We start from the raw sequence: 27,170 nt of genomic DNA on the forward strand, positions 1-27,170 counted from the left end.
CGACCACCACCACCACCAACATGTCCACCACCACCATGTCCACCACCACCACATCCACCACCATGTCCACCACATCCAACACCAAGTCCACCACATCCAACATCACGTCCACCATCACCACCACGTCCACTACCACCACATCCACGTCCACCACCACCACCACATCCACCACCACCACCACCACATCCACCACCACCACCACCACCTCGTCCACCACCACCACCTCGTCCACCACCACCACCTCGTCCACCACCACCACCCATGACAGGTAAAGTGTCACTGGAGAGCAGGGGTAAAAGGAGTGTGAACCCCGGCTGTACATGGGACATTTAAGTATGCATTGGGTGTGATCAGACGGGAATGGGAGCTAGAAGTATTAAACCAAACCCAAGATACAATTTGAAGAGGCTAAATGTCACAGGGGCTCCTGTAAAATCACTTGCAGCATGTCTACCTCACAGTGGCATACCTGCATGAGCCACTCACTAAAAACAAGCATTGGCATAGCAAATAGGTCTCGCCTTTGGACCTTATAAGTGTTTAGCTATGCAACACTTGATGTTGTTGCACCAAGGATATTGCGTTGGATAACTAAACACTTATAAGGTCCCAAAGGGGAGACCTATTGGCTATGTCAATGCTTATTTTAAAGTGTTAGTTACCACAAGCCCAGCTACTAGCAGCTAGAAACGAAAGCTGAAGGAGTTCATCTCCAGCCACCCCAGTGCAGAATAGTGCAGGACTTATGTGACAGCATCACTTGTGAGCAAAGGTACAAAACCGTTTGTGACTGGGTTACTACCTATTTGAAGTAGGCAGTAAAATGCAAATGTTTTGCGACCGCATTTTAGTTGCAAATCATTCATACATGCCACTGTGAGTCACTGTTAGGAAGGGACGCACTCAACATAGACCCCTTGCTAATACCGAATCGCAAAAACCAAATTGCTATTTGATTTCACTCTACCGAATCGCTATTTGGGCTTTGTACCTGCCAAAAAGCCTTTATGCATTCGCATTCCGTTTGCAACCAGTGAAAAGGTTTGTACATGTGGCCCTTGTACTCTTTGTTCAATTTCTCTGTGCAACCTCCCCCTTTCTCTGTCTCCTGTGCAGAGGTGGATGAGCCAACAAATTACCCGGGGAAGCTGAGCCAGAACTTAACCAAAGGTCGGCTCTGATTCTAACAACCTGTGCAGGAGCCAAGCCTTAAACATATGTGGAATGGAAACCATGCTACAAACTTCAGTGCCTCCAGAATTCAGCAAAGGGCATTTCTGTACCACGTGGAAAGGCTTCACGTTAGTCTAGATTACTTGTAAAGTATTTATTAAGGATTACATTAGAAACTTTCCTGTCCACACCCTTATGAGGACACTTGCTGGGTGAACTAAGAGGCACGTCATGGGTCATGTGTATGCTATATGTTATCTAGATTCTTATCATACATAGATGGAGCAATAATATAGGCAAATAAATCAAGCACTCGAGTTTTTTACATGGTGCACATCCCGAACTGACGTATTTGAAGGTGCTCTTGTGTGATTATGAACAAAAAGGATGCTCTGTGAAATGGATTATTGGTTAAGCAGGGAAACTGAGATTGATCCCAGATTTTCCAGGCTGTGCAATTCAGCGGATAGATGGGTATATCTTTCTGACATGAGAGGTTAATGTTTTTACTTTATTTCTTAGAGGATGAGATTAGAGCAGGTGACGGACTGAATCAACTTTTTATTTACTGCAGTTGTACATAGCTCAATCCTTGCCCAGGGACATAAAAGCTCCTCACAATAGATACAGGCTACAGTATATATTTTTTCAGCACAGTGAGATTCTCCGATATTCACAGGATGGCTAGCCGAGACCAGGATTTGACCCTCGTCCCCCATGTTACATGGGCAACTGCTGTAGCCACTGGGCCACATCCCCTATTGTGAAAGGTTGGCTTGTTTTGGGCTTGAGGTTCCAAGTGGACCCCAAGCTTAGCCAAAGAAAGGCATCTGGATCGAGCCTGGCTTGAGCTTTCAGAGTCTTGCCCATCTCTACTCCTATGACTGCATCATCCTTTTCTTTTTATTGCCAAAGCTTGAGGTGAAAATGCGTCACAGGTATTGGGCACAGAAAAAGGCAGCTTGCAAGAAGAAACAACATAAATTGTCTGTGCACATTTGTGAATGCCTATATTTGTGTACTTTTGTTTGCTTTCCCAGTGTTTGTTATGTCAAGCCTAACAGACAGCACGAGCTGTCTGGCTACAAAAGATCTTTTGAGGGCTTCCCAAACACTTACATCCCGTTGCTTGGCTTCATACCATACTTTACCGTTGGTTGGCTTTTTTGTCACTCTCATTTGCTCGAATCGTATTAAGTGGCTTTCCTTTTCCAAGCTTGTCTACCTTGTGTTATTCTATCCCATGAAGCATAGCTTCTTTAACATCAGTCTGATTGGCCAACTTCTACCATTCCTCTGCTCACTTTTAGGGATCTACTTTTTTATGATGAAGCACTCCATGAGCATGTATATGTTATCCAGCTCTCACCTACTGTCCCCTTTTCCTCCCCCAAATGACTACCCCCCTTGCCCCTTGTTTCTCCTATGTATTTATCCCTCCACATCCCCTCACACTAAGTGTTCTCATCTCATGTGCTTGTCCCATCTCCCCATGTTGTTAATTTAGTGTGCTTCTTTTTCATGTACTCCTTCCCCGGCCCCACGTTTGTGTTCTTCTGTCCCTTCTCCCTATGCTGGGCTATTCTCCCTGCCTCCATATTGCTCTCTACTTTGTTTGATGCTTGTCCCTCCTCAGCCCCATCCATTCCCCCTCCATTTGCTGTGCCTGTAATTCCATAAGCCCTGTTGTCCTTTACTTTTTTAAATATAATTTTGCTCTTTCATACTCCAATAATATTTTTTTGCTCGCACCATTTTGGATCGGTAAATACAAATTCATCCAAATGGTGCCCGCAACATTCCACTGGTGCACATTTGCGTTTTGACACATGTATGCACAAGTGGAATGATGCAACTGTCAGCAGCGATCACGTCATCCCACCTGTTATTTTCCATTATTAGTTTTTTTACAAAGCCGCACATCCGCCGGAAAAAGGCCAAAGTTGTAGAGCATCACAAAAAGGGATTGACAAAGCTAATCGTCCCACAGGTGCAACCTATTGCCGTTGCTTGTTTAAATATTAAAACAGTTTTGCGTTTCCTTGCACTTACTATTTCATTAATGCTACCAAATGATGGATCTAATGCAACCCCTGGCTGTATGAACCAGTGGCGGCTACACAGATCAGAGGTGGGAGGGCAGAGGGGTAGTAAACAATAAATAAACTTACCTCCTTGCCGCCGCGTCTCTTCTCGCCATCCCTTCCTGTCGTTGCTCTGCTCCGGCAGGAAGCACACAGGCTCCCTTGAGCCAATCACAATGCTGCAGTGCAGCGTTGTGATTGGTCTGAGCGCTGTGGTTCGGCGCTTAGCCAGGGACTGGGAACCCGGGCATGTTCTCCACCCCGTCTGTAATGCAGTCTATGCTGAGAACATGCAAAGTGTGCATGACGGCCAAACTGTCATGCGCACTGATAACAGTGCATACCACTCCTGAGGGTGTTTGTTATCCATCTGGCCCTGCCCCCAAGACTCAGGGACACATGTTAAAACAATAATAAACCGTGGTTTATTATTGTTTTATTTTTATTTTCTTTACGCTGCAGAAAGGGGGGTGACACTCCTCCACCATAGCGGAGAAGCCGCTGTTGGTATGAACATACCAGCACTCCCCTCACAGGCAGCATATCTGTAAATACTCAGTTTACAGACATTGAGACGATTTGTCAGTCTGCTATGGGGCACTCCTGAGCATGATCGGGCTTCCAAGTGCGGTCCATGGCCTCGGCCTGTATTTTGTGTTTTAACCACATGCAGGTTTGGACTAGGACATAAATCAAGGCCCTGACAAAATAATAAACCTGGCCCCATCAGTAAATCCGATAGCTTAAAAAGAGGCTCACATTTGCAAACTGGAACAGTTTTGAACTTGTAAAAATATGATGTATATGCGTTTTGCAACTTATAGGAGACTATATGCATTTGTGCTTGCTGCTGGCAGTGTTTGTTGTAATATCAAGGAAATTAACAGTAAAATCGGACAAGTAGACCATAACTCAGGCCTACAAACAGCCCAAAAAACCACCCACATACTAGCCTGACAGATTAGACTTTCAGGCACTGCTAGGTTGCTGTGTAGGCCAGTCTGACCCTGAACAAATGGCCAAAAATACAAACACCTGTAAAGTCTAACATCACTCAATCATCTCTAGATTACGCCCCTCCCAACTCGAAAACCTGAGGAATTGTGGATAAATCTTCCTCATCGTCCTACCCCCACCCTGTTCCCTTTCATAAATGACCTCATTCATTATGCTAAAAGTGAAAAGAAAATCTAGTGCTTCAATCAGAACCATTGGACAGAAGGTTATAAAACCGAAATGATTTAACCAATGGACGTCTGCTAAAATGATATGCAATTAGCTGTAATTATTAGGAAGATGGTTGATTTCCACCAGTGGATTCGCTACTAAAATTCAGGAGGAGAGAGTCAACTCTCTTTTTCACTTTTCTTGAGGCTGGAAGAGTCCATTGTAATTTTAAGTGAATAAATAATCATAAGTATATGGCTATGTATGAGTGATTCTATTTTTAAAGTTAGTGTTGCTTTTACATCTCCACTCTCAGATTACCACACATTTTCGGCCATCTTTTTTTTTTTTTACTTCTGAGGTGTATATTTCTCACTGTTTTGCTGAATCAGATAGCTTAAAAGTTGTCCCACATTTCAAATGTGGGCTGTTTTGAGCTCGTAAAGACACGTTGTATTGGTGTTTTGCAAGGTAAGGGAGACTGCCTGCATTTGTGTTTGCTGCAGCCAATGTTTGTGGTAAAATTCGGTAAATAAACAAGAAAAATCGGCCCAACAGTAACTAAACCATAAAATAGGCCGATAAACAGCCAGAAAACTGGCACACGTCCCACCAGCCCTTCAGGCATTTCCAGATTGCCCTAGAGGCCAGTCCGATCCTGTTGGTATGCTATGTACCGTGTCATCTGAGGTGTGTGTTTTTGGCAGCAGTGCTTATTGGCGGTAATCGCGTTGCCAGGCTGTGCGGTGTAGTTTGGCCGCAGGGCTTTGTATTGTTTTCTAGTTACACTCATAACAGCATGGTTGCCTGTGTGGGAACAGCATGGCGGCACGCTGTTCAAATATTAATCCCACGCAGTGTATTGTGTGGCACGGTGACGTGGATGTCAGTTTATCCTAACGCAAACTTTCTAAATATAGATTTGTGGGAGGGTGGAGTTCCCTGCATTATTTAGAAAGGTACTATTTCTGACGTAAGGCTTTGATAACTAATGAATGGGGCAACAATTAAAATGTCGACACCGAAATACAATCTTAACCTAAAATTCTGGTTTTTCCAGGTACAAGAAGGCGTTTGACTCGGAGCCAACTTTACAGTCCGGAATTAATTATGCCGTGTTCCTCATGGCAGCCGGGCACCAGTTCGAGACATCCTTCGAGCTGCGGAAAGTTGGTAAATATAACTCAGTTTCGCATGTCACAAAAACAAACACGTGAAGGTGTGAGATTTAGCCTCAAAGCTTAGGCTTTCAAAAGTAAATTGCTTAAGTTGTGGTGCCTGGTTACCTGATTCTTTCAGAACAGGGTGATTCCTTGTATTATATTTTCGCATCAAGTCCGTTTTTTTGTTTTTTTTAAGTCTCGCCTTACAGACACCTGCTAAGCAGACGTATTGTTTCCAGTATACATAGCGACAGCTTCTTTGTTGTCTAGCTCTTATCCTTGCTTCAGATTCAGTGACATTCTCACTCACTTACCTCTCTATTCAAGTGTATGTCGTGGCTTGGAACATTTTGGTCTCGCGCTGTTCTCATTGGTTGAATTGTGTGCTGGCCTTGCTTGCATTCAGGAGACGTTGTTTCCTTTTTCTGTAAGCACTCCATGGGCGTACATGTATTTTCTTATTCCTTCTCCCTATGTCCTGCTTCCCGTTTCACTTTTCCCCCACCCCACGCCTCGCTTCCTGTGTTGCTTCTCTGTGCCCTCACAGCTCGTATCCTTGCACTCCATGCTTCTTCTTCTCCCACCCCCTCCTTCACGTTCCATTGCTTTCCCTCCTCATCCTGCTTAAAAAAATCCTCTCCAATCGTGCCCTTCCTGCCCCTCCCCACTTTGTTACCCTTCTCTAGTTATTTAAAAAAATGTTCTTTAATATTTGGGCACACACTGTAAAATCAGCGGGCTTCTATCTTACTGTGAATTTTTGCCAGTGGCCAGTGGCATAACAAAGGCCCCTGCACTGCGGTGAGAGCTCCTGAGTGAGCCCAGAGGGGGGCCCCTCCATGTTCTTTGCTATGGGGCCCCCTCAAGTTTCGTTACGCCACCGATTTTTGCCCTTTTTAAGATGGATGCCTGTGAGTTTGCAGACACACGGTAGGCAGCTATGGAGGAGTTTATATTGTATAACATAGGTGTCTATTTTAAGGTGATGCGTGAGCATCATTTAAAAATGGGCAAAAATTCTCTGCAGAATTGGTTGACTGACAATTGTGAATGTAATCATGTCTTTAAAGTGGTGGTGCCACTGGCAATAATGCAGGGGAGGCTCCTGTAAGTGGCTTTAGCTGCCTGTCCTGCCAGTGGCAAACCTAGGGTGCCATCTTCCCTAGTGCAAGAAAGGAAATTGTGAAAATGACTGATACTTAGGACCCTGGGCCCAGCACCACTGCACTTGCTGCACCACTGATAGCTATACCCCTGCGTCCTGCCTCCTCCTTCGTCACAATCCACTTTCATCTCCATTATCTCCTTGTGCATAGTGGACATTGAATACCTGATGTGCTACAGTGCTGCTCACCAGGCATTTGATATCAGACCGTGCACTGTTCTTTCTCCCTTCTCAGTATTACACAAAAGAAGCACATTATAATAATGCAGCAAGAACTCTCTACTGAATAATTCAATCAAATTGAAGTATACAAAAATGTGATGGATGAAATGCTTGAAATAATCTCAGCCACTGGAAATTGCTCAGGGCCGCATCCCCGTACATTGTTATTTTGCACACCCTGCCTCCTTATTTTGGACCCAGCCATATGCAAATCAGTCTTTACCATGCTCCTATAGGAACAGGCCAGCCCAAAATGCCAGGCGCAAGTGATTACCAGTAGCTAATATAAATTCAAGCATTCCATCCATCACTTTTTCTATGCTTTCATTTAATTGAATTGCTGAACAACAACGCATTATTGCCTTGAACTACATATCACACTAGAAAGTCAGACTCAGTCTTGTGACTTGTCATCTGATGTGATAAATCTATTTGATGTATTGCCCTAATGTCAACTCTTCAGTTTTTACACAGAATTTAATCAAGATCGGAGGTAGGAGTCCGCTATCTTAGATAGAGACTGGTAGCGGCATACATGTGATATGAAAAAGACACACAGATGATGGACGTAATGCATAGCAAATCAAACATTCACCCCCCGTCATTAGATCTGGGTTAAATCCATCGTTCTTTTGCTCACCATGCCACCCAGGTTTAGAACCAGCCAAATGCAAATCAGTCTTTACCCTGTGCCTCGAGGGACCAGTCCAGCCCAAATTTCCAAGCCAGGTCCTCCCTGGACCGGAACCAGCATCCTGGGACCGGTTTCGGGTCAACACTCCTCACCAGCCAGGCTAGCTTAAATCCAGTGACACAGTGAGCCCGGGACCCACGTTTAGGCATACCCGGCGCACTTAGGGCGATAAAGCAAAAGACACACAGATGATGAACGGAATGCAGAGCACATCAAACATAGCACATCAAACATTCACCCTCAGTCAATAGATCTGAGTTAAAGCCATTGTTTTTCTGCTCACCATGCCACCAAAGTTTATTTTTATTTAGTGAGTTTTATATAGCGCACAGCTACCCCAACTGGGTGTCCTGGCGCTCCTGTGTATACTGAAGCTAAGTCTAACTCAGTTGGAACTAGCAGAAGAGGAAGGTTTTTAAAGCTCTACGGAAGGGGAGTTCTTCCTGTATCGTCCGGATGGAAATGGGAAGCTTGTTCCAGTGGGAAGAGGCACAGACTTGGAAGGTTTTGCCTCCAAAGAGTACTTTTTAAAATCTGGGGGTGGTAAGAAGATGTTTAGAGCTGGAACGGAGAAGTCTGGTGTTGCTGTAGGGTCGGAGGCAGGAGGAGAGGTATGCAGAGCCCTTTCCCTTGACTGCCCGGTGGGCTAGAGTTAGCGCTTTAAATTCTGCCCTTTTGTGAATAGGTAGCCAGTGCAGATTTCGCCGATGTGGTGTGATATGTTCACGGAGGGAAATACCACAGACCAGACGTACTGCAGTATTCTGGACCGTCTGAAGGCGACGGTAGAGACCTGAGGATAGTGCTATGTACAAGCTGTTGGCATAATCCAAATGGGAGGTGATCAATGCCTGAACGATTGTTTTCCTGGTGTGGCTAGGGAGGAAATTGATGAATTTTTTCACCATCCTGATTTTGGAAAAGCAAGCAGCGGATACCGTCTGAACTTGTTTATGGAATGAGAGGTTGGAATCCCAAATTACCCCAAGGTTTTTTACTGATTTCTTTGGTAGAGGGGGCATACTCAGGTGGAGGGGCCACCACAGGTTGGAGTCCAGAGGCGCGGGCTGGTGAAAAAAGAGAACCTCGGTTTTACCGGCGTTAAGCCGGAGGGAGTTGTTATCCATCCAACTTGCGATGATACGGAGGCAGTTTTTTCAAAGGATCAAAGGTAGTTTGAGACGGGGTGTCGTAGGTAAACAAAAGCTGGATGTCATCAGCGTATGAAGTAGCCTTGATTCCTGATTGGGCAATAATCTCGGCCAGGGGGGAGAAATAAACGTTGAACAGGAGGGGGCTTAGTGAGGAGCCTTGAGGGACTCCCCACCTGAGCGGGCGGCTATCCGAGGTAAATGGGGGGCGGGGGAACACTGCCTGTGTCCGATTGGACAGGAAAGAAGCAAACCATTCCAAGGCCTTGCCTTGTATGCCTTTTGCCTGAAGACGATCGAGAAGGACGGGGTGGGAGACGGTGTCGAATGCTGCCGACAAGTCGAGCAGCACCAACACCGCTTTTGATCCCTCGTCCAACTTCCATCGCATGGCATCGGCCATCTCAATTAGTGCGGACTCGGTGCTGTATCCGGGTCTAAACCCTTGTTGTGAGTTATGGAAAGCGCCATGTGCCTCCAAAAAGATGGCCAGTTGCTGTTGTACTAGTTTTTCGAGTACCTTGGCAGGTGCGGGGAGTAGAGAGATAGGTCTGTAATTAGCTGGTTCGTTAGGGTCTGCATTGGCTTTTTTAAGGATGGGAACTAGTCTGGCGTGCTTCCAGGAGTCGGGGTAGATGCCTGTCTGCAGGGAGTCGTTCCATATACCGTTGAGAATGGGGTTGAGCAGGGGCGCCAAGGATTTGTACTGTTTAGCCGGCCAGGGGTCAATGGGAGAGCCCGATTTGCATTTTAATAATTCTGCCAGAGAGCGATCTGGGGTAATCACATCAAAGTTAGTGAAGACAGGGGCAGAGTCGGAGCTGGCTATGCGTATTTCGTTATTGCCTGAACTGGTATTACTAGGGAAGTAATCTTGCATAGTGGCAATTTTGTCTTCGAAATAGTCGGAGAGGCGGCCGCAAAGGGTCTGTGACACCGGGGATTGACGTTTGACCCATGCCACTGGAGTCAAGCTAGCCTGGCTGATGAGGAGTGATATCCCGAAACCAATCCAAGGATGCTTGTTTCCAGTCCAGGGAGGACCTGGCCTGGCCTGGCAGTTCGGGCTGGACTGTTCCCATTGGGCGCATAGTCAAGACTGATTTGCATATGTCTGGATTCAAACTGAATGGCATGGGGACCAAAAAAACGGTGGATTTAGACCCAGATCTCTGTACTGGGGTGAATGCATGACATTGTTCAGCATTCTGTCCATAATTGTTTTTTGCATACATGTGATATGAAGCATTATATATTACCCTGTCCAAGACACACACACAGTCACTCAACCCAACTCTCCTACAACTCCCACATAAACACACAGACATTCAAAAGTACTTTTTAAAGACACAGTACATACATTGTCTGTGATATCGGTATTCAAGGATGAAGTCGCCTTTATATGTGCTCCAATTCGAAGGAGTTATTAGTGTGATAATACATTATCGAATGATGTAGGTTTTACCCAAATTCTGAACATACAGGCACTGGGAACGCTAGTAGCATAGCTCTTACTCTAAAGGCAAAACCACTGGCTTTCGCAGTGCTGTTTTTTAGTTACAGAAATCACAAGGCATACATTTATACCACCATCCTGGCTTTCTAGGTGTACTCGTTCAGACACTTTTTGAAGGACAGCTGATTATCCAATGGTGCACACGCTCCATTAATGGTTATAGGAAGTGTGCAATGTGCCTGTGTACGCTATTTCCCTCATATTTGACTCCACCTGAAAAACATTTTTCCGTAGATGGAGAAATCTCTCACTTAAACATCTTAAAACATGGTATTATTTGGAGGACATTTCTACCTTATTTGCACACTTCATTCAACTTTTTTTCATCTAAAATTAGATTCACAATTAATGTAGGAAAGAACCCTTGGAAAATGTTGTGTAAGAATTAGGTAAGAATTAGGAAGTGTTTCCCAATCTTTCCAGTGGCCGCCACTCAACATTACACCAGGAATTCCTTTACTTCACCCTCTTGCTTAAACATCTGACTGTTAAAGACAGGGTCACCTATTGTATCTTCTGCAGTTGTTAATGATACTTTTACCTGTAATCATTCTCAGATCCTGATTCTGCGATGGAGTCCTCACTTGCACTTAGAGAAAATGCTTTTTACTAACAAAACGTTTTGTGAATTGGTACTGAATACATATGCTAAAATACCACATATTCACAAGTTAAGGTAGTACAGTCACATAATGCTTTGTTGTTGCCATACTAGCTTAAGCTAAACTCCCATCCCAAGTATAACTTGTGAAATGTGGAAATTAGCTGTGAAAGAGACACTTGAGTATGTTTGAGTGAGTTTCTGGTAAGCGTGTGTATGTGGGTGTCTGGGTGTGGTAGTGTATCTGGCTGTCATTGTATATAGGTGTCTTTCTGCATACTTGGATGCCTGATGGTGAGCTTGGCATGTCGGTGGTGGGTGTGTAGGATGAGAATGGTGTGTTGGATGAGAATGGTGTGTTGGTGGGATGCTGATGAGATGTGCATGTGACACTGGTGGTGTGTGCACGAACAACTAATGATGCATGCACAGGCAACTGATAATGCTGCACAGGCGAATGATGGTGTGTGGGCCAGTGATAGCATGTAACTGGTGTGTATATGTGTGACAAGATCCTCTTATGATGCATCTAATGGTAGCATTGAGTCTGAAGGTGTCTGGGTGTCTGTGCGGCTGTTTGATAAGAACTGTGATTGTCTGATGATATATGTTGGTGCCTGATGTTTGTAGGGTTGTGATGCATGTTTCTGCGTATGATGGTGTGCATGGCAAATTGATGTTGTGTGTAGCCATATGATGGTGTGTGTAGCCATATGATACTATGTGTGTGGCTGTATGATGGTGCGTACAGGCCCCGTTGGGTGATTAATGATGTGATGTGGGGGTGGGGGGGGGGGGAGGGGGGGGGGGGGGGTGAGACATCCCCCCCCTCTGTTTGGTAACATTAGGAGAGATGTTTCTTTTCACCCAGACACCTTGCCCAAGGATTGTTGGCATTGCAATTTTTAGTTCTCCCTTCCTTGGCCAAGGGCAAAAGAATTTTTTTTAAACCTACCACCACCTAGTCCAAAACAGGGGAGTGTTTGCCTGAGGGCGTGGAAGGATTATATAATACCTTACACCTTCATGTTAACAAACGTTTGGGTTTAAAAAGAAACAAAGACCAATATTGTTTCTTTGTAACCCCCCTCCCCCCCCCCATCCACCCTACCCCTGTTTTGGAAAGGGATTTTGGAAAGTTAGAAGAAGAGGTCTGAAAGGATGCAATTGGGGCAAACTTCAGGTTGATCCGACTGAAAATGCTGTGCAGTGATACTGCAACAGGTCAGTTGTTTAAAATATGGACTAGCCCACAAGGGCTGAAGGCCTGCATCAGACATCACACGAAAGAGGGAACATTCATGCACACCATATGGAGTTGTGAGACAGTGAAGACTTTTATGGATAGAGATGAGATGGGGACGGTCACAGGTCCTGGGCGTTGACGTTCCCATAGCACACTGCGTTACTTGGAATACCTAAGGACACAGATGTCATCAGACATAAGTTAAACCTTCACGTTTAGGTTTATGGTAGCAAAAAGACATTAGGGGGGAGTGGGGTAATCAGGTTGGATCCATCATGGTGAGATGGTGGGCTGGAATGCATCATTGCATGGAAGCAGAACAAGTTGTATACAAGGGTTGAGGGTGCCTGACGAAGTATCAACAAATGTGGTCATCTGGGTCTAGGGCTTGGGACACCAGTAGAAAATGCTGTAATTCAGAGTACAGGACTGGTGGGGTCCACATAAAATAGAGGGATGTGATATCCACAATCTTGGTGGTGTCAAAACAGATGCAATACTACCAATGATGTGATGTCTAATTGCATTGTTGTATGTTTTAAAAAACTTTAAAGGTCAAATTGATCAGGTTGAAATCATATCCATGAGGCAAGATGGCTGCCGTGAGGGAGGCTGTGTAAGCAGCTAGCTCCCTGGTTCCTGGCGTCCGGGAGAGAAGGAGGAGAAAACTCAGTTTTTTTGCCATTATAATCCATGCAGGAGCTGACCGCGTGACCATTCAATACATTTGCTGCTTCTTTTTACCAAATACGATTATATTTTAGACACGTCGGACAATTTCATTTACCTGACCGCTTGAACACGGGTCATTCGATTGGATCCGGTCCGGCCGACTGTGGCCGCCTGTGGGTGTGGCTGGACTCCGTTTGTTTCTGTTCCGCATTGGGCCGTTGAGAGCGTGAGGCACGGAGGCGGTGCACGGAGGTGCACGGAGGTGTTGGCCACTTCGGGTCAGGAGTCGAAGAAGGTGATTCGAAATTGACATCAGCGGAGCGGAGCGGAGCTAACTGCGCTACAGTGTTGCACTGTGGTGATAATTGGGTACTATCTATTTTCGTGACGGATTTCACGAATGTTGCTGAATCTTTTCAAGTTCAATCGGCGAGCCCCGCTGTGGCGCGCTACACTCTGCCTGCTTTGGTCGCAGAGTAACGTCTTTCCTGGCAGAGGAGGCTCTCGGAGGAAGAAGAGGACGCCGTTACCACCCTCCATCGGTACTCGTAGAAACAAGCGAAACGGTGCTGTAGGCGACTTGGGAGGAGTGGAGCCAGACAACGAGGACGACAACGAGGAGAACGAGATGGAGGAGGTAGCTCCATCGACCCCTGGTAAAGCTGCCACAAAACAGGGTAAGAATCCTCATAAGGGGGCTGTATTGAAAGCTACTGAAGTTTCAAGCATGAAGAGCACAACATTACAAACATTGCCAGAGTTGTTTGTGAAACATGCAGCTAAGAAAAAAATAACTGACAATGATAGCCAAAATATTGATCTGGCTATTAATCAACCGTCTAAAAGTGCTGATAACCAGAATAATCCCATAGCTCTTGGGGCAACTGAACATCAGAGGAGGGGCATTGTGGGAGATGTAGTTTCAGGCGGGACTATAATCAACCGAGCGTCTTCTCTTCCCTCACTATTATTATCATCAACGATTGATTTACAGAGTGGGGCAAAAACTATTCTGCAGCCGCATAATCAAGAGCTTCTTGAAAATTTCTATTGTCTGTCAGAACTCTCGTCTGATGAAGTAACCGGTTTGAATAAAGACTGGGTAGATTACAGCAGCGAGAGTATATCCTCTGATGGCGAGATTAGTATGAGCCCTGACAGTGCTAATGGGGCCACTATTGTTAAGAAGACGCTGAGGAAGAAAAGATCTTTGCGTGCGGCGAGTAAAGAGACCGCTTCTAATTCACCTATAAGTGGAGTGAACCCCTCATCTCCTTCCCAAGTAATTACCGCTACTACTGCTACTCCTGGGTCCAGCCATAACTCTGTAACTGACCTGGCTCCGCCACAAGAAAATAATGAAGAGATCACCTTGAAAACAATTTTTGATACCATGATGAATCACCGGGCCGAAAGCAAGGCTGAAAACCAACGTACACAGATGACCTGTGCAAAAGTCAAAAATGCTGTGCGACGTGCGATTGTTATGTTCAGAGACCGCTGACAGGGTCACTGAGGCAGAAGCTAGGATATCCGTCTTGGAGGAAGAATCTATGGCCCAAAGACAAGAAGTGGGTGACTTTAAAGCTCAAAAGGAGGATTTATCTGATAATCTAGCAAGCTTGGAGAATCAGGCCCGCAGAAGTAACCTGCGCTTTCTGGGGGTCCCTGAAAATAAAGAAGGGTCCGACCCGAGGCGGTTCGTCATTAATCTATTAAATGACTCTTTTCCTGAGCTAACAGAATGGGACTGGTCACGGGAAATACAGCGTGCACATAGATTTCCCTTTACAGTGAGGAAACCGCGTCAAGGCCAAGAAAACTATCCTAGGGCCATTTTGGTGTCTTTCAACAACTTTCTTGCTCGTGAAGCTATTTACTTAAATGCAAGACCTGATAAGAAAGCGGATGGATTGGGTTGTCAGTTTTTTGTGCGACCAGATTATTGTCAGGCCACTGTGACTCAACGGTGGCAGCTAAGGCAACTGATTCCTGATTTCCAAAAGAAAGAAGTGTCAGTGTTTCTGCAAGGTCCAGCAAAATTGAAGACTATATTTAAAGGCCAAGTAAAGTACTTTATATCTACTATCAAAGCCAAAGAATATTTGGATTCTCTATGAACAAATTATGTCAGTTGAAGAACATTTCTCTTCTCTTTTTGAAAGAACCAATGTGTAGTTTGAGAATACTAGATTGAAAGTTTAGAATCGTATGGTTTAATAGGTGTTTAATTATGCAGGACTACTTTTCTTTTCCTTTTTTTCTTTCTTCTTTTCTTCTCTTTTCTCTTTTCTCTCTGTCAGGATGCTATGGGCCAGGGACACGGCATCCATACGTTTCAGGAACTGACTGTTCCTGTGCCTCTTACAGTGGGGAGGGTGGGGGGAGGGGCTCTGGGAAAAGGGGTGGGGGTGGGTAAGGGTGAGGGTTGGTGGTGGGGGTGTAAGGCAGAGGTGTTCAATACAAGGATGAATATAAGGCACTCAAACGATAATACTGAAGAGCATTCAGTGATGATAATAGCTAATATCTTTTTATTATTTCAATATGGATAAAAAGGTGAAAATATGTACAATCAATATTAATGGTCTTAATGATTTAAAAAAGATTGGTATGCTTCGAACAATGCTTCAGACTTTATATATTGATTTTTCTATGTATTCAGGAAACGCATATTTCATGGGACAAGCGTTCTCTTTTGAATAATTTGGGATTAGAAGTCTTGGTCACGTCAAAACAAATGGGTATAAAAAGAGGCGTAGCAATATGTATGCGAAAGGGGGTTGGGAAGTGCTCAAAAACATTAGCTGATAAATGGGGTAGATGGGGGCTCGCTGAATTAATTATTGGAAGTTGCAAATTCACTATATGCTGTATTTATGGCCCTAATCTAGATGACGCTGAAGTTTTTAACACTATGAATGCAGAGCTAGCTACGTGGATGCAGCCAATAATAGTATGTGGGGACTTAAATATCCATTTGGCAGCTGATTGGAATATTAAATCAGGGATGAGATACACGGGCCGCAAGATCAGAACTTACAGAGCACTTAGAGATTTGGTGTTAAATAATGGGCTAACTGATGTATGGAACAAACTTTATTTTAAAGATCCAGGATATACTTTTTTCTCCATTCCTCATCGGAAATTCTTCCGTTTAGATTATTTTTTTGTATCCTCTGTTTTTGGAGAAAATCCATATTGAAATACTACCTCAAGTTATCTCAGACCATAATCCTATGATCGCTGAGATTCAGTTTCCCACTGATTGTCCAAATCCAATTAGACTGTGGTCATTTCAGAGAAATCTGCTACTAGATGAAGAATATCTCCAATCCATGGCTATAACTATTAAAGAATATTTCTTAATAAATAATGATACTGCCTCTCCACAAGTAGTGTGGGACTCATTTAAATCCATTGTACGGGGAGAGACAATCAGCTTTGCAAACTATAAGAGGAAGAAAATCCAAACAGATTTTAAGGAGAGGCTAAATAAGATTAGGATAGCCGAGATGAATCTAGCTACTGCTTGCAAAAACAACGTAGGAATAGAGGACGCACAATTAAGTCTAGTCACTGAACGCTCTGGTCTGTGTATCCACATTGCTGACGAAGTAGCGGCGAAATTTAAGCAATATAAAACTGAACGCTATGAATACAGCGAACGCACCGGAAATCTCTTAGCTCAACGCCTGCGACAAAAAGCCTCAGCTAATGAAATACAGTGTGTTAAAGACATGAATAGTGTTTTTCATGAACGTAGGGAAGAAATATTAGAGGCATTCCATGATTTCTATAAGACATTGTATAATGATCTCAGTAACGAAGTTGACAAGACTCTTGATCCTGTAGATTGTCTTAGATGTGCTAACCAGCTTTCATTGTGTCTAGAGGAGGCAGATTCATTTATAAGGCCAATAAGCTGGGACGAGATTGAGAAAGCCATTATGAGTCTTGCGGCAGGTAAAGCGATGGGGCCAGACCAGATACCTCTTGAATTCTATCGGATATTCAGACATACGCTTAAACCAGAGCTGTTAAAAATCTTTAATTTAGCGTCTCAAGGTAAATCTCCTGATTCTTGGTCTACGGCCACTATAGTTGTCTTTGTAAAAAAGAATAAGGACTCAAAAGAATTAGGGTCCTATCGCCCTTTTTCCCTTATCACCGCAGATAGCAATATTACTCTAAAATTCTTGCAAACAGATTAAATGATGTAATGGCAGGTTTGGTCTCCCATATTCAACACGGCTTCATTAGACATAGGATACCACAGATCACGTTAAACGTGTTATCACATTATTGGATTGGGCTCAAGCAAAGGAATCCCCAGTCGGGGTGATTCTACTTGATGCTGAAAAAGCATTTGATAGGGTCGACTGGGGGTTCCTTTGGACGGTGCTACAATGGAAGGGCTTTCCGCTACAATTTATTAGAGCTATACAAGCACTCTATTCTAATCCCAAGGGTGTAGTAAGAGTAGGCACTGATACCTCTAGACCCTTTTCAATTACTAGGGGGACCAGACAGGGCTGCCCCTGCTCCCCGCTTTTATTTGCTCTTTACTTAGAACCCTATTTGGACAGACTAATTATGGAACCTGATATTCCACCAGTTCAACTCCACAAGGTAGATCATAAAGTTCTCGCGTACGCAGATGATGTGGCCATTGTAACTTCGATGCTACCACTGCGCTACCTAAAATAATTGAAGTAGCTCGAGAATATGGCAAATTTTCCGGTTACAAACTTAATATTTCAAAAACCCAGATTACATTCTGAGACTGGTACACCTACTGATATCCCATTTAACTCTACTGGCACATATCTTGGCATAACTATTTCTCCTAAAATTGATGACATTGTTGGATTAAACCTGGATCCTTTGCTTATATCAACTAACAGAACTTTAGAAAGGGTAAATAATTTACACTTATCTTTACACGGACGTACTAATGTCATCAAGATGATGATTTTCCCAAAATTTCTTTATTTTTTCAGAACTATTCCCTTATTTTTTTCGATGTCTCTTTTTAACAAGATTGACAGGATGCTGTCCAGATTCTTGTTGGGGTACCGCCGCTCAAGAAGATCTTTAAAGTGGTGTACTCTTCCGCAAGAACGTGCTGGGTTGGGATTTCCGAACTTCAGACTGTATTATTGGGCTATTACTCTTAAAGCAATCAGGGTGCTATTATTCCATGACCATGTTACCGAAACTTCTATGGCACCCTCTATCTTTAAAATGCTAATGGGCGCTGAAGTGCGTCAATGTCTACTGAAGTTCACGGAACCAAGTTACTATAAGAGAACAAAATTCAAGGTGTTTTTGTCTGCTTTTTTAGTTTGGAGACAAATCAATAAAACCCTGCGGATAATCTCAAAGTTCAATTTTTATACACCTATTTCTGGTAATACGTCATTATCGGGGATTTTTCAAGATACGGCAATATATCGGTGGCAAATGAGACAGATCCATCTACTGGGGCAACTGTATCAAAATGGGATTTTTGTGTCCTTTTCTGAACTCCAAGAAACATTTGGCCTTTCTAGGAATGAATTCTTTAAATATTTACAGATCCGTAGCTTTTTGGGAAAAAAAAATCTGTTATATAATGATGCTATGGAGACTATTGATATTCTAGAGAGTTGCAGGAAGAACAGCCGTATTGGTACGATCTATCAACTAATGGTTAATAGGTTGCATGATGATCTAGATCAGCCGGCCCAGAAATGGCAAAGAAAATTGAGCATAGAAGGAATAGACTTGGCAAGGACCTTTGAGATGAGTAATAAAGTACTAATTAATAGTTCTCTTAAAAGTCAACACTATATGTCTACCCTGGACCTCTACTGCACACCTGCGAAACTGGCCAAATGGAAGGCCACGAAGGGTATTAATTGTAGCCGTTGTGGAATCCTAGCAGCGGACTCATGCCATATGTTTTACAGTTGTCTCAAATTGGCGTTATATATAGATAAGATTGAAATTTTTTTGACTAACTTGCTCAATGTCAATATTAAGCTATGCCCTTCTTTGATAATTTTTGGTATTTATTTTCCTTCTGAAAACCTATCTGCTGATCAGGAATATTTTCTGTTTATTGGAATGGCTGTATATCGTTTCTGCATTACTTCTAGATGGCTGGATATAGATCCGCCTACATTTGAACAATGGCTGGGAAAGTTGCTAAATATTTATAGAATGGACAAAGCAGTTTATAAACTGAAGGGACAGAAAAAGAAGATCTTCGCTAGGAATTTATGGTCCGCTATTGAAAATTGGATTTAAACCTAATAAGTACTGTTTATTGCAATGATATTTCTTTATGCCTATAATGTACTAGAAATTATGTGAATGATGGTTGCTGATCAGATGCTGCTTTGTTCTTGTATGTTTTATGCCTCTGCCACAAAATAATAAAAAAAAAAAAGGTCAAATTGATCAGATCGGTGGTGTCCTGGTATGGACCCTGATTGGTAAGCTCCCGAGAATGTACTGGGAACTGGCTTTGTGTTGGGATCGAGGTGTGATGAAAACAACTCCTATATACCTTTATAAAATTAGTTTCCACTCCTTAGCTTATAAATATTCCCGCTGAAACTGGTGCAAGGCGCTTTAATGTGGGATCATTTTGAAAAACACTGTAGATTTAAAAGCATGTGAAAACAAAATACTGAATTATTGCTCTCAAAGCGGGCACCAGTACAATAATACCGTTATGAATCGTGGTTGATATCCTAAGTCCTGTTGTCCTAGACAAGGATCTCTTCCTAGAAACTCTCCAAAGCCCCTTTTCCTGTTCCTTTAATTTACTGAGGCCATTAGTGAACTCCAGAGTTCACGGTAAACAAAGAGTCCTATAAGCAGCGTTGCCCGTGCAGCCATCTTTGACTAGTGCAGCGTGGCAGCTCTTGCACCAGCTAATGTTTAGCGCTGAACAAAAGTAAACAAGTATAGCTGTTCGCATCACGTAAGTGTAGAGCCTGCTTCTGATAGATTTCTTAAATGCGTGTTCCAGGTCATTGCTTTTCCTCGGATTCCTCAGTGCAGCGTTTCCCAAACTGGGGGTCAGGACCCAGTGTTGGGTCACAAGCCTATTTTTGGTGGGTCAGGAAAGTCCTTGTATATGTCACATTTAAAGCTTGTACTTGATTTGTATCCCACTCCTTCTCAGTCCCAATAGTCAAAATAATTTGTTTGCAAAATAAATGCAACTTGACACCAGCTGATGGATGCAGTGAAGCTCTCAGTGATGTGTGTGTTCTTGGCATTGTCCTATTTAAATCGATTTCAGCTTTCAGGGGTTAGAAGCAAGCTATGCCCATATTTTATTCACTGTAACACAAGCTAAAGAAAGTCTATGGGCCTCACAAATCTGATTATGTTCTACCAGACAGTGAAGATTTTGCCACAGCACAACTCCTTTACAATGCACTCTACTTCACCGTACACCAGCCAGCAGCTGTCATTATTGCAGACAGCAGATTTCTTTCTTTACAGTAAAAAAAAAAAAACGATCAGACCCTAGCTGGTCGTAAAAGTTTGTTGTTCTAAATAATGGGTTGTGGTTCTAAAAAGTTTGGGAAGAACTGCCTTAGTGTGTTAATTTGCAGGAGTCCCTTTATGCTATCCCATATTAATGCAGAAGTGTCATAAACATCTCTTGCAGTGTCATTGAAAATCACTGTGCACCAGGTCCATCCAACCATTAAGACGCCAGTGCTACTGCTTTGGGGCCTACCTCCACCTGCTACCCCACCCCTAATTAAATTGAACAGCAGCGTTATGATGGAGGAGCATCGCCCAAACCCTTCACTCCCCCCCCCCCCCCACCAAGCACAGATGCAAAACTGGTCAACTGAAATGATAACACAGGTTCATTATCATTTTATTTTACTTCACAGGGCAGTGTCTAAGGGGTGGGGCCATTGTGATGACGGCATAGGAGGAGTGGTGGGCACTGCTTATCAGTGCACATGTGAGTTTGGCCCGACGCCCTAGGACGGGCAAATTGACATTCGCGCTGAGATGTCTCCAACCCAAGCTGCATTGCTAGGTTGGAGACAGCAGGCAGAGGCTCCCAGTCCCCATGGCAGCGTAAATCTGGGTGCCCAAATCTGGGTGCCCAAGCCAATCCATGCGCTTCTCTCATGCTGCCAGCAGCATGAGAGCAATGTCTGGATTGGCTGGAGGGGTGTGTGGGAGCCTCAGCCTATGCTGCAGAAGAGCGGTGATGGGGCAGGTAAGTTCTTTTTGTTTCCTGTGTGCTATTGTTGTCTTATGACCCCCCCCCCGCCCGCCACTTTTCCCTGACACCAGCCGCTCCTGCAGCGTTGTAAAATAAATGTGAGCGTGATGTCAAAATCTTTTTGAAATGAAGAAATAATACCACCCTCATGATGCCCTTGACATACTAATCATTCACTAACCATATTCTCGAGTATTCTCGCAATTGTGCGGATAGTTTAACTGACTAAATAAGCATTCACTCATGTAAGTTTTTCACTTGGAAGCAGTGACGCCCTTCATGTTACAATGCCATTCACCTGACGTTTAATTTAATCTCACTTGGAATGTATATTGTGTTTGTCTGTGCGGAGTCTGAGTGCCTGTTGGGCAAGCTGGCTGTGCCAAATGGGCCAGATTGAAAGGCCAGTCGTGGGCTGGTTTTGTGGCTGTGTGTGGACGGTTTTGTGGTGGTGGACCACATTTGTGGCTGAATGTGGGCCACTACTGTGAGCTTCTTTATATTCATTCATTTCCAATCTTTATTTCGGCCATTGGCCATAAAAGATAAACAGTACACATATACAATTACAATAAGTCAACACATTTAAACAATATAAAACATTGGAATTGAGTATTGCTAAAAGTACCTTAAAAACTATGAATCTTAAAATTAAGAGGAAACCAGCGTCTTTAAAATGCGATTACGGGTGTGCCAGACATTGGTAAAAAATGTTGTCAGTGCAAACACAGTTGGGCCTGAGACATCGGATTTTAAAATCCTGTACATTGGGGCATATTCCCTACAGCCCATGTTTCTAATCAATGGAAGAAGCCAATATTTCCTCGCAACCCTATAAGCTGGGCAAAAGAGGGCCACTTGTAAATCAGTTTCCTCCATGGCGTCGCAGGCCGGACACTGCTTTGAGGTAGGAGGTGATGACCAGGAGCTGGTGAAGGACCGAAAGGGCAATGTACCGTATCTCCATTGGAGAAACAGCTTTCTGGCAAGCACAGGGGAAATAGCATCTAAAACCCCCTCAAACCTGTATAAGTCCTTACTTTGTACAAATACAGAGGATAATGACCCTTCGGCCTGGCTATCCAGGACCCTAGCTAGTTTTTGTTCATGATATGCATTGGCCAGGGACCTTTTGGAGATGTTTAGTGAGGCACTTGCAGGATCAGTCCATAAATCAGGGAGCCCCATTTCCATACAAATACATTGGATGTGTTTAATCCAGGGGATCCGGAGCGCTTTCGGGTGGGTCAGTAGTTCCACCAATTCCGCCCTATAGGCTGCAAGATCGTTACTACTCCACAGCCTACGCCAGAAGGCTATGGGTCTCAGACCTATTTCATCGGCTATTGGTCGTAAACCCAGATCAAGCCTCAAGGGGAGGAGCAGGGTGCTGGGCGGAAGCGCAGTTATCTGTCTGATGAAATTATTCTCCGTTAGTGACAGACTACGGCAAGGTGTGTGTCCCTACAGTTCCGCCCCGTACATGGTCACTCCCCTGGCCTGGACCTTGTATATCTGGATAAGCGACCCCAGCGGACGGTATGAGGAGCCATTCATCATCCGGGCGATGCCCCCGGTAGTTTGTGTCAGTTTGAGGTTCGCCCTGCTCTGATGGGATCCCCAAGACATGGTTTCATTAAGGGTCACACCGAGATATTCGAAGGTGGAGACTCTCTCTAGCCGCGCTGCTCCCAATAGCGGGTTCGGCCGCAGTTTTTGGCTCGGATTCAAAACCATAAACTTGGTTTTGGCCGCATTAATTTCTAACCCCCTGTCAGTGCAGAAGGCCACGAATGAATCTAGGATCCTCTGTATCCCCATAGGGGTTTTAGATAGCAGCAGGGTGTTGTCTGCAAACATAATTGCAGGCACCCTGCTGCCATTCAGTTTGGGGGCGTCTGTATAGTCAGTGGCATTCAGATGGGCGATTACCCCGTTGACGAAGAGGCAAAACGGGGTCGGTGCCAACACACAACCCTGCCTTACCCCTCGGTCAACAGGGAATCTTTCAGTAAGTTCCCCGGACATCCCACATCTCACTGGAGCATAATTATTGTGGTGTAGCCTCTGCAAGATTAATAGGATGTCCGGAGGGACGCCCATCTCTGCCAAGACGCTCCAAAGTTTCCCTCTGGGCACCAGATCGAAGGCGGCCCGTAAGTCCACAAAAATTGTGTAGAGACTGCCGCCCTCGAATATTGCTGCCCTCCAATAGATGATGTTCAATCTAAAAACTTGGTCCACTGTGGAAACCCCCTTCCTAAATCTCGCTTGGTAGGGACTAAGGACACCCACCTCTTCCACCCAGTCCTGGAGCCGATTCAGCAAGACCCTGCCAAACACTTTCTGTGCTACATCAATTAAACTGATGGGTCTGTAGTTGGCTGGGAGGAGAGGCGAGCCCTTTTAAAAAATGGGCACCACCTCCGCCCCCAGCCAAGTACTAGGGATTTCCATGCCGCTAAGAACTCCGTTAAAGAGAGCGGTAAGGTAAGGGGCCCAGACAATGGGCTCCTGTTTAAACAGGTCCCCGGGTAGGCCATCCAGTCCCGGCGCCTTTCCAGAGGCGAGTCCTGCTATGGCAGCAGTAACCTCGCCCAGTGTCATTGGATCCCCTTCATAATCTGGCCAACCAGCCCCGGTGTCAGCGATGAATTCTCCCGGCTCAGAGCTGTACAGGGACTGGAAATGTGCCTGCCACACCCCTGGAGCGATGTTTGGCTCGATTGCCGAATGGAGATTTCCCGACCCCCCCACTCACAATCCTCCAAAACAGGCGGTGGTCTTTAGTCGCTAGGGCCTTAGTAAGTTCTTCCCACTGGTTTTCCTCCCATTCGGCTTTAGCGTGGGTAACAAGTTTCTTGTAGGCCCGTCTGCTTTCTTTTAGGTTGTCCCCCCTAGACCCTCCTTGATAAATCTATGGAGTTCCCCTTTTGCCCTTCTGCATGCTGAGTTGTACCATGATGAATTGCATTGCCGCCCCCTGCTTGGTTTCCGTGTGCTACTGAAGAGGTTAGGGGCCGCAGCTTTTATGAGGTCCTCATGAGCCTTATATAATTTAGCCTGGGAGTCTTTATTGTTCACCTCGGTGTCCAAGTTCCCCACAGTTTCCAAGATGGGAATTATCCCGTCATAGAGCTTGGGAAGTTTCTTCTTACTTGTAACCAGATGCTCCCACCTGATTCTCCTGCTGTTTTCCAGGAGAAGCGCAGGTTTGTTTCCCTCCAAAACGGTCGTGGGAGTCTGGTGGCCAGGGTGCACAAGGTCGAGCTCGAGTGCATTATGGTCACTATCTGCCCTTTCCGTTACCCTAAAGTCCCGGATGGTTGGCCACTTCACTATTTGGGCCAAGACATAATCCAAGCGAGACTCTCTTCCCACTCTATTATAGGTGGTTCTGCTGGGTATGTCAGATCTCATCCGCCCATTACAGGCTCTAATTCCGAACTTTAGGGTAAGGGCTGTGATTTGTAATGCAAGTGGGGTCCATGCCTTCGGGGGGGGGGAGCTTCTACCGTGGGCACTGCCCATCTAGCCTCTTCTTCCATTGAGAACCCCTCTAGAAGGCCTGGCAGTGGCTCAAAGTGAGAATTAAGATCCCCTCCCACCACATAGAATAAGTCACTCGGTAGCTCAGATAGATAGTTCGTGAGTTCATCTATGGTCGATGATTCCTTGGCAATTCCCACTGGCCTGGAATAGATGTTAATTAAAACAAGTTTAGCTTGGTTTGGCCAGGATAGTAAGACCACAAGAATGTCATCAGAGGTGACCGGTAACCGTGTTGCCTCACAGCCTAGGTGAGATGCAACCCAGGTCGTGAGCCCCCCTGACGGTCGGCCTTTACCCTCCCACCTTGCTGGAATGAAAAATGACTGATAACCTTGGTGCCCATAGTCTTCTCTTGCCCAGGTTTCCTGGAACATACAAACGTCTCCAGTCTCAATGTAGCTTGCCCAGTCGGGGTCGGCCAATTTGTTAGCCAATCCGGCAACATTCCACCAGATTAGTCTTCAAGTGTTCAGGGGTGTCAGTTGCCGTGCCAGAAAGGTGGGTGGAGACGGTTTCAGACACTGGATCAGTCAATGGTTCAAGAACATTGCCAACAATGGGGGCGGATGGCTCAGGAAATCTGCAGGAGCCATTATCCAAGGTCACTGGGTTGTGAGTGGACAGTCAGTCGACCCCATCCAGACCATTCAAACAGTTGAAACGGTTAAAATGAAGATAGGGTGTGTCAGGCAATTGGCTTCTTTATATAATGAGTAGGATGCAGTAGCAAACAGAGCTGTGCAGGCAACAGTAGATTGCAGGGGGCATTCAATGCGGCACAGGGTGTGTCTCGCATGGTATGGAAGAAGCTACATTATGTCCTATCAAATGTGCTGCAGCAAGTGACTTAGTTCTAATTTGAAAATTAATCCGCTGCCACCTGACCCACGATAGTTGTTACAAAGTTGTCCACTCGCAATCTCTATCCTTCCTCTAGTTGCATGAGCATCAAATGCTCTAGCAATGAAGGCCCCAAACACACTAGCAGTGGCTAATTGTCTGATCGGGATGTTCATAATTTGGTGTGAGTCCCAAACACCGGAGGCATACTGGAGAATCCAGCGTGGGGCTCTCCAAATGTGGCCCACTTTTTTACTACCCTCCTCTTCCTGCTTGCCCAATTTCTTTTTTGACCAATCCCTTGCTTCGCTAGATCTTTACTCGTCTTTATACAAGCCCTCTGTTTTCCCTTCTTTTTTACCTCCGTTTTCTTTTTTACAAACCACTTACTCTCACACCCTCGTTTCTACCATTATGTCCCTTCACTACCCTTCAGACTTTACTCCCTTTTCATAAACTGTATACTCCTACTGGATTACTCCTGTTTAAAAAAAACAAAAACCTTACTATCACTACCGCGTTATTCCCCAATGTACTTTTTTTTTTTTTAGCTTCTTGCCCCCCCCTCCATCTTTGCTCCCTTTTGTAATAATCGTGTAATTTCCCTCGCACTCTATTGCCCCCTTTTTTTTTACTTTTAAAAACCTTGGTGCACCCTCTCCCACTATACTCTCATTTGGTATTAAAACCCCTTTCTCTCGTTTACTTCTCTCTAGCCCTGTATCTGCATATTATTTTCCTTTCTTAACTGTTTGTCATGCTTCCTATACAATTAAGCTTGCCTTTGAAGCATACTATTTTCGTGGAGAAGGTCCCTGGTTAAATTTTCTTTAAAATGAAGTTTTGTCAGCTTATTTTGGTCAGGCTGACATTTCTTTATTTTAGAAATTCATCAAAGTGATAAATTACCTCTGAACTAATGCATCATCTTGGCTTGCCACTGCATCCTCCCTAGACAATCACGCAGAAAAATAAATATCACCACCTGATTGAACCTTAAGTTCAACGCCTGCTTTTGATCTATGCAATGCTCGGTATGTCGCATGTTCGGATCCCCAGGTCACAAGTCTTATAAAAAGAAGTGTGGGGACTGACCATGTTAGTCAGTATGCAAGTGACATCATGACACGTGCCATCACAGCATATGGCGTCACGACACATGACATTCCACGTGGCATCACAGGAAGTGACCTCACTGAAAGTGACATCTCAAGAAATGACATTAGATAGTAAGATCTCGCAAATATGTTTTTCAGGTGTATCATGAGTACATTTAAGTGCATTTTGATATTCAAAAAATGAGATATGGAGTAGGGTTATGCCAAAAAAGTGGCGCAATCCTGATGCAAAATCTGGGCCTCAGCTAATACATTTTTTTTTAAACCCTGCCACAAACAAATTTGGCAACAAGGAAAAACATGGTAGTAGATCTGTTTTATTTAATTGGTTGCAAAGCCTGAATTTTAAAATATTTTATGGGGTAAAGTCATCTGCTGGAGGGGTGCCCAGTAAACCTCAGGGAGTAATAATAATGGTGAGATAACTTTGGAGGTTAACCATTTGTTGGAGAGATCTGCGTTTTGTGATTTCCCAAATTGGAATCAAAGTTTTATAGAAGATTAAGTTGTCTCCAGCAAGACATAATCACCCACTGTTCTTGGGATTGTTGA

The 27,170-nt window shown here is 44.5% G+C and overlaps 1 protein-coding gene across 2 annotated transcripts in view; it reads left to right on the forward strand.

Moving 5' to 3' along the window:
- The window catches only part of MAP3K5 (mitogen-activated protein kinase kinase kinase 5), a 1,016,304-nt gene that overhangs the window by 531,895 nt on the left and 457,239 nt on the right, over positions 1–27,170 (forward strand). For both annotated transcript variants that reach the window (XM_086927404.1, XM_086927403.1), the window contains exon 8: positions 5,485–5,597. In XM_086927404.1, coding sequence (XP_086783530.1) covers positions 5,485–5,597 — 113 coding nt within the window. The remainder of the gene's footprint in view (positions 1–5,484; positions 5,598–27,170) is intronic.

This window comes from Lissotriton vulgaris, chromosome 6 (assembly GCF_964263255.1).
Source record: "Lissotriton vulgaris chromosome 6, aLisVul1.2, whole genome shotgun sequence".
NCBI lineage: Eukaryota > Metazoa > Chordata > Amphibia > Caudata > Salamandridae > Lissotriton > Lissotriton vulgaris.